Raw genomic sequence first — 8,887 nt, forward strand, 5'->3', positions numbered from 1 at the left:
GCAGAGAAACCTCCTACATCCCTCCCAAACCTGCCTCCAGTGGCACTGCCTGACATTTGCTTTGAGCCTGTTCTGTCCTCCCCATGACCCAGCCACACAACTCTTACCGTGCCTCCTCTTTGCAATGAGGCAAGACATTGATCCACTGCTGGGTGGTTGTAGGGCAGAACAGCAATGCTGACAAGAGAGAGTATCAGGGACAGCCACCAGGCACCTTCCCTCAGGAATTAAGTTTTTTAATATCTAAATTTTTAATTTCTAAAAACTTTCAGTCCAAATGTACCTCTTCCTGCTTCCACTATCCTTCCCTTCCACCATTCCTTCCTTTCTACATCTGCTGATTTAAATCCCATCAGATAACACCCATCCTCAGTCCTGCTGTCAAAACAGAAGTCTCACCTGGCCAAGTTTTCTGTCACTTTTCGAAGTGCCTCCTGCTTCTTTGCTCGGTTTTTTGCTGCCACTTCATTGGCCATCTTGAGTCCCAACCTCTCACGGCGCCCAGGCTCCAGGATCTGTAAAGGCATCACACAGTTCACTCATGAGTGCTGCAAAAATGAGTCAAAGCCCCTTCACAGCTGGATTCCAGTTTACAGGGATCTAAACCAGGGAGAGGCTGGGTCAGCCTGCACCTCTCTGCTGCTATAAAAAAGCCAGAGAGGACACAGAGACCTTCAACCTGCCTTAGCAAGTAACAGAAATGGTAAAACCAGTCCAGCCAAGGAAGCAGCCATTACCTCTGGCATTTCCTCCTGCTGTCTCTCCTAGACAAACAATGTCACTTGTGTCTTGCCTGGCCTGTAGCCAGCCAGCTCTCAGGCAAGCACAGACATTGCTAAACAGCAGGAGAACAAGGCAAAGGCTTTGCAGTCTGACAAAACAAGAGGCACATACAGCAAATTACACCTTTCTGAAACTCAAGAGTCTCAGCTCGCGTTCAATGACACCAGCAGGGGACAGGTAGCATGCAGGGTTAGGTGCCATTAGCAAAGGCAGCATGTCTTTTCTACTCTCAATTGATACATCTGCCTCAGGCTGTGACAGCCAGAAGATCCAAACAGAGGGAAATCCTACAATTCCCACCCGTTCATACATTAAAATCAGAGAAATTGAGTGCCTCTTCAGCTTCCTCTGAAAGCCCCTCTGGCTGGGTCCATCATCGAATACAGAATCTCGTTTTCCTGCCAATAGTGTGTATTGCACCTCAGGTACCTCCACCAAGTGTCTTTCATGTGCATCCATGCCCACCTCCACCCTCCAAGCACAAACTAGATTATTAGTCTCAAGGACTGGGAACACCACCCAGAGATGTGTCACACTCCACAACAACATTAATCTATTACTTACTCACTTGCCTTTCCCTTCTTAGTCCTGCCCCCTAAAAAACCAATGGGATGTTGACTCCCTGACATGAAATACCTTGAAGGCTGGTCCAGGTGTTCTGTCCACATAGGGTGTTTCTGACCCTTCCAGACGCAAAGGGGTGCTCTCGATTTCACCCCATGTCATAAAAGGAGACTCATTCACACCTAAAAACAAATTTAAAAAGTCATGCCCATGCAAGACATTTGACTGCCCCTTCACCACAAAAAGAGAACAGAGAAGCAAATTAGGAAATGCAGCAAATTCATCCACACACCAAGGAGCCCCTTCACTGCAGAGGAAATCACAGCCAATGCAAACAGTAACGTGGTTCCCATTAAACTCCCTTACACCTTAAACTCCCAGGATTGCCTGTAGCTGTGTCACCCTCTCAGTTACAACAGCCAAGCACTGTCCTTTCTATGTGTTTATTTTTCCATTTGGTGAGCTTTTGCTTAGTGACACTTTCACTTTTCTCTCTACAGCACTACTCTTCACCTCTGCCACTGTATGAAAACTCCTTCAACACAGGAAACTCTTTAAGTAGGAAAACAGGCAGAGGACTTAAGAAACATGTTACAGCCAAATGTACCCTCCAGTCACCTTGGGGCCACCCTGTGCCAAACAGCGACTGTGCCCTGGCCAACAGGTGCAGAATGGATTCTAAGAGCCCGATTAAATCTCTGGCTAGAAAATCCCGCTGTCCAGCGCTTGGAAAAGGCACTGACAATGGATAAAGGAGGTGCGCTCCAAACGCCACCTACAGGCTTCCGGGAGGGAAAGCCCCAGCACGGTCAGTCTTTGCATAATGACAAAAAACCAGAGAAACCAGCGTGGCTGGTGAAGAACAGCTAGAAATTCAGTACCACGTTTCAGCTGAAAGAAAAATAATCGGTCTGTTCTAACTAAAAGCATCCCGCAGCTACTACACCTGAACCAAAGGAATCTATAATACACAAGTGCAGGCAGACAAAGGAAGAACCTAAAAAGACCTGGATGAAAACAGTGGGATAGACTGTGAATGAAGTGAGACATGGACATCCCTCTGAGCCAGGCTGAACCATCACTGAGTCAGGACACACTGACACGAATACTCCTCATTTTGAATAAGCACCTGAGCTTGTTGGAAGGTTAACGTTTGTGAAATTTTGAATTCTTATCTTTAAGCTCTAGAAAGGCGTCACCCAGGGATAAAACAAGCAGCTGCAGCACCGCAGTTGCCAAGGGAGGCTCACCATGCCCCAGATGATTCCTGAGCAATGAATGGCACAGCAGCTGGCTCAGAGCCTTCAGTACAGTGTGACTTCCAGCAGCGTATTGGACTGAGATTTAAGCCCTGCATTGAGCTGCCATACACGGCAAACAAAATGTCACCAGCTCATGAGATACACACAGATAGAAGGCTTTACCTCCTTGTCTAACCCAGTAATGACACCCTGGTGTTGAACAAAGAGAGCATCAAAATAAGCGCATTTTAAAATAGAGAAATAAGAAAACTCTCTTACCAGGGGCAGGAGAGGGGGTAGCCACAAATCCATATCCGTTCACTTTTGGAGACTCCTGGGGTATCAGTTCTTTCCCATCTGGTCCCACTTTGCCCTGTTTGTACTGAAATAAAAAACACAAGGCCATTCACGTGGAGAAAGGTGTGAGTCAGCTGTACCCAGCACACACACACAGCTCTCCTGGTGGATGAACCACACCAGAGGGCAGAGCAATAACCAGGTCTTAGTCAGAAGAAGTAAGATTATCCAACCTGAGCATTGAGGGCTGCAGCTTGCTGGAGCTGGGATTTGCTCACAGCTTGACTAAAAGGGTCCTTCACAAAGCGGGTGTTTCGATGGACAACTTCCCTGGGCTTCTTAAAGACATCACTCTCATCAGGCACACCTTGAAAAGCAAAATGTCTTTTAACAAAGGGCTCAGGTAACACCAGGCAGTTGCTCTAAAGCTCCTGATCAACATGGCACTTGCCACACATTCCTGCACAACAATAAAACACATCAGCAATTTCACTGTGTATCTGCAGCAACTTAAAACAAAATTTGCATTAGATACATGCTTTGTACCACCTGAAATCGAATTTTTATTTAAAAAAAAAGTAAGCAAGACTTTCTTTTCTCTACTTCACTGGTTTACAGAAATCATCAATTGTACACTTTGTAGCCAAAAAAGAAAACTGCATTTACAAAATTATGTATTTTTTTTATATAAGCCCAAGTAGCACTCTTTGAGCAGAAGCAAAGAATGAATAAAGATGACAACAAAGTGCTCATAAAGACAGACTTGGCTCCTGAAAACAAGTGCCTCTATAATAGATAATGAGCTTTTAAACGACATATAGAACATGATCAAAGTTTGGAGTTGGAGGTAACGGACCAAGAAAGTAAGAAAGAAAAGGAAAAAAGGAAAAAATTACTTTTTTAAAACAACTTTGTATATCTGAGCTTCACAGAAGAAAAAACCCACAAGAGCTGCTCAGTCATGTATAGAAATGCTGCAAGCACTGTTTGGAGTCAACCCACTAGAACCAATGCCTTTCCCACGAGACCTGTGTGCCTCACCTGTTGGATAATACATGAGGGTGTTCCGAGCCGTGTATTCCCAGGTATCCAGCCCAGCCTTCACATTCTCCAGAGCTTGCTGCTCTGCTGAAGGAAGTGCCAGGTTTTCATTTTGGCGCTGAAAAGGCAATAGGAAAAAAATTTAAAAGGTGGAAAAAAAAAATAGAGGTCTGAAACAGCCTCCTGCAATCTTTCATTCAGGCAGACACACTTTGGAGAGGTCAACCACAGGCTCAGCCACCTGCCCTTGCACACTTTGCATCAGGCACAGCACAAGCACTCTCTCTTTGGCAATTGGCATTTGAGAAACCATCCTGATCCCAGGGGAGCTTCCAAACAACCACTCCCTATGAAGCACACTATGCAAGGAAATGTAAGGTCTGACTAGAGTGCTGGCTGACAGCAAGACAACTCCAGCACAAGACCAGCTCCAGTAGCTTCACCTTGACCTGAAACACCCCCTGTGCTTTGCAAGAGCTCTCCTGCTGCCTGCCTTTCAATTCTGGATTAAAGCATTCAAGATGTATAATGAGCCACAGAGGGCATTTTTACTGTAACAGACTCTGAGGGTTTACATTAGCTGGGATAAAAAAATAACACTCCCTCACAACAACAGCAGTAAACACTCATGTGCCAGTGCCAAACTTCATTAAAGCCACTGCAGCCCTCATCCATCACTGACACATCTGGCAGCACCGCCAGCTGCTCACTGCTGATGGTTAAGGATTGACAAGGCAGCCCCAGAACAGCTCTGGACCCGCCCACAGGGAGCTGAGGAGGACAGCACAGCCAGCCATGCTCACACAGTACTGCGCTTGAGCAGCTGAGGGGGTTAGGACTGGTAACAGAAACAGAAAACTGAAATGAGACACAGTCTAACTACAAACAATAAAGGACTGACAGACAAACACCAGGAACTGTTCTCAGCCGCTCTCCCTGGAGTTGCTGCTTACGGAGGAGACCGCCAAGGACAGCAACACCTGCACTCAGTGCAGGGCTCTGCAGTCTCAAAGCTTTAACAGACAAATCCTCAGCAACTAAGTCAACACTGTTCTTACAGATGGGGAAAAAATAGGACTGCACAAAGAAGCAAAGAGCAGTCACAGGACTCAGGCTTAGCTCAGACTTAGTCATGATCGACCTATGCACCCACTGTGCAAAACTGAGATCTTTCTACTCTTATTCAATAATATGAGTGATTTAACAGCCCAATGCAACAGCCCCATGCTCAGAGACAACAATTCTCATCAGTATTTATAGTAAGATCAGAAAACAGAAGGCAAGACAATTCTCTGTTCATCAAGCAAGCAAGCAAGAGACTGAAATGGCATTTCCCTGCCGTGTCCCTCTGGAAGGGCAGCTCCTACCCGTGTGTACTCCTCCTCTGCACTGTACAGCCACGCGTGCTTGACCTTCTCCTTCTCCTTGGCCACCTCCATGATCTGCTCAAACGAAGCATTATCTTCACTCGTGTGCTTGGCCAGGAAGGTGTCCAGGCTGGGAAGGGCATCTTTATCATCTTTTTCTGCTTCTCCTAACAAGAGAAGGGAAGAAGCCTGAGAAAGGTTAATGCCTCCCTTTCTGTGAGAGCACTACATATAACTGCCAATCCTCCTGGCAGCGGGCCTTCCACGGACACACTGACAACTAACATGGAACTTGGGGAAACAAATATATTCACACAGTAATCAATCTTTTTTGGAACACATATAATCAACTTTTACATAAAATCTTTTATGGCCTTTATAGATATTTGTTTTAATGGTAAAGCACATAAGAGAACAGCTGCTAGCAGACATTTGTAATGTGCCCTACAGACAGCTCTGCCCCTACAGTCTCTGCTTACTGACAGAATTTATTTCAGGTGACACAGGAAAAATTTACTGCCTTTGAAGAGATGAACTGAGTTAAGAATTTACACAGTCACAAAGAGAATTCACATACATGATGTAAAACATTAAATGTAAAACATTACATCAAGTTCAACTTCAGAGAGATCATTTTCACCTACCAGAAGGTTAAAGGAAAATTGCTTAAACATGTTCTAAGTACCCAAAACCCTTAGAGGAGACAAGGCTCACAAAAATATTTTCCTGCTGCTGAAGAATTCAGCTACAGAAACAACATTCTCCTACCTTCCTCTGAAGATTTGATGCCACCTTTGGATTTACTTCCCAGTGGAAGGCCGCCTGGATGTACTTCTGGGGTTTCAAATGTGGCTGGGGTAACATCTGTCACAGAAAATAAAGGTTCACTTGGTCACCAGAGCACCCTTGCTCTGAGGGTCATGTGCCAAACAAGTCACAGAAGGCACATCAAGAGGACAAATTAATTAAAAACTTGTGGAAAGACTCCAATATACTGTATTCAATCCTGTCTAGATTTTGGTCTCATTTAAGACATCATTTTTCTCCTCCTGGGAGAAATTCCCAGGAGAGTCACAGCCCAGTGTATTTGCCACCCTACCCCCTGCTTTTGCCTACACAAGGAACAGCAGAACAATCCTAACCCAGCCCAGGGCCAGCACCTGCACTGGGGAGGAAGGGAAACCCCCTGGTCACATGTGTCCTTTGTCACAATAAAGCCACTTACTCAAACCCCACTCAGAGAGTTCAGCCAGGGGATGGGCTTTAAGATAAAACCCTGAAAGGGTAATATAAAATGTATAAAAATATAAAAGAGAAGTATAAAATCAAAGTATAAATTAGGAGTACAAAAATATAAAAGTAATATAAAACCTTGGAAGCGAAAGGAAAACACAGAACAGGACATTGGATGCCTGCTGTGGGAACCGCTGATAACCACGAGCTTCCAACAACTTCTGTCCCTAATACATGAAAATCTTACACATCTGTAGGTGCAACAAGAACCCCTAAAACTACAGGAAGGATTCAAAAAACAGCTTACAATTTCTGATAGCATTAATATTGCACATTAGAGCATGTAACATTCCCCAGGGAGCAAAAACTTGGCAAAAGATGCCTGTAAGGAATGGTTATTCAAAAGCTGCTTTTCCAAAACCCTTCCTTCAATAAGGAGTTATCAGACACCATCAAAGAGACATTCAGCATCAGCCACCAGACAGTGGCTACTGCCCAAGCTGGGACAGTAACTCTCATGCAATGTCAACCTCTATCCTTTCAGATAAGCACTGTCTGCACCAAGTTAGATAAAGCAGAGCAACACTATCGGATACAAACTCCTGATGCCCCAGAGAAACACTTCTTACAGGGTGCAGGTGTGTCCCTCGACGATTTGCTCAAGGAGGAGCCAAACTTGATGGCAATTTCCCAATCTTCTCCAAGTCGCCGTTTTCCTCAGCCTCCAGATACTCCTTCTGCGCCCGCAGCTTCTCCACGTCGGGGAAGAAATCCCGCTGAATGATCTTCTCCAAGCTCTGCAAACAGAGGCGGCTGCTCAGCCACGCCGGGACACCCGGGAACGCCGGCTGAGCTCGGGGCCGGCCGCGCACAGCCCCGGGCAGGACGGGCAGCCCGCGGGCCCCGCGCCGGTGGCCGAGCGCTCTCAGCTGCCGCCGCAGGCCCGGGGCGCGGCCACGGCGCTGTCCCGACCCGCAGCCGCGGTTACAGCGGGCAGCGGCCGCAGACGGACCCGGCCGGGACGACCCGAAGCGCTCGGCCCGGGCACCGGCGGAGCGGGGCCTGCCGGGCCCGCCGCCTCACCTCGATGTAGGCGTCCTCGTCCAGGATCTTCTTCGACTGCCTCGGCGCCGGCGACGTCGCCTCCTTGGCCGTCCCGACGACGGGGCCCGCGGCGGCGGCGGGCAGCAGAGCGGCGGGGGAGGCCGCGGGCAGCGGCACCGGCAGCGCCTCCATCGCGTCGGGCCCGGGGCCGCCGCGGCCTCTTCCTCCTCCGCCCCGGGACGTCACAGCCGCGCGCCACGGGCGGCCCGACCGTCCGCGCGCGACCCCTGCTGGGCGGGAGGACCTGCCCGGTCCCGCTCCGGGATAAGGGGTCGGGATGGGAACTAGAATGGGAGCTGGGATGGGAACTAGAATGGGAACTGGGATGGGAACTAGAATGGGAGCTGGGATGGGAACTAGAATGGGAGCTGGGATGGGAGCAGAAAGGGAATTGGGGTGGGAGCTGGGATGGGAGCGGGATGGGAGCTGGGATGGGAGCGGGATGGGAGCTGGGGTGGGAGCTGGGGTGGGAGCGGGATGGGAGCTGGGATGGGAGCGGGATGGGAGCTGGGATGGGAGCAGAAAGGGAACTGGGATGGGAGCTGGGATGGGAACAGGGATGGGAGACGAGATGGGAACCAGGATGGGAGCTGGGATGAGGGCTGGGATGGGAGTTGGGATAAGAGCCAGGCGCGATCCCCCAGCACCCCCTGCAGCCACCTCAGGCCCCCTCAGGATCCCCGGACTCAGGAATGGGGAAGGTGTCCCTGGGGAGCAGGACCCCCGCCCAGCAGCTCGGGCAGAGGTGGTGTTACAGTTTTATGGATCTCGGTGCTCTACAGGATGCGGGTTCTCTTTGTCCCTGCCAGGAACATGGACATGGCTCCCTCTGGCAGGACCTGGCTGCAGCACAGAGAGCTGAGCACTGGCTGTGCCAACCCTCCCAGCACAACCCATGGCTCATCCCTGCCTCAGGCTGTGGGGACAAACCCGGGTTTCTTTATTATGGAACGAATCACCCATTCAGCAAGTGCCACCCCCAAAGCAACTCCAGATGCCACTGAGGTGCTGCAAATAGGAAACATTCATTTGCAGGATATTTTGCAAATTACAGCAGTAAACCAAGCACAAATACTATGGGTACAGAGCACAGACAAGAAGGGGACTCTCTCCTCTTGAAGCACACACCCTTAACACTGGTACAGCTCTGTCCCCTGCACGCCATTCCTGCCGAGTTATTTGCCACATGAACTAGGTTTGCAAGAGCGATATGAAAGTGCTGTGTCTGCTTTTACCTGTCCTCCTCCTCTGTGAATC

General features: G+C 48.8%; 1 protein-coding gene across 1 annotated transcript; it reads right to left on the reverse strand.

Annotated features, from left to right (window-relative positions):
- Positions 1–143: 143 nt before the first annotated feature.
- ESS2 (ess-2 splicing factor homolog) lies at positions 144–7,762 on the reverse strand. The gene is given in 10 exon segments (XM_027705819.1): positions 144–515; positions 1,420–1,529; positions 2,868–2,970; positions 3,119–3,252; positions 3,927–4,044; positions 5,294–5,460; positions 6,062–6,157; positions 7,156–7,218; positions 7,221–7,323; positions 7,610–7,762. Coding segments are annotated over 10 exon segments (1,167 nt in total). The 3' UTR covers positions 144–395.
- Between the last annotated feature and the right edge of the window lie 1,125 nt (positions 7,763–8,887).

Source organism: Neopelma chrysocephalum, unplaced genomic scaffold (assembly GCF_003984885.1).
Source record: "Neopelma chrysocephalum unplaced genomic scaffold, ASM398488v2 Primary Assembly neopelma1_354, whole genome shotgun sequence".
NCBI classification, from domain to species: Eukaryota; Metazoa; Chordata; class Aves; order Passeriformes; family Pipridae; genus Neopelma; species Neopelma chrysocephalum.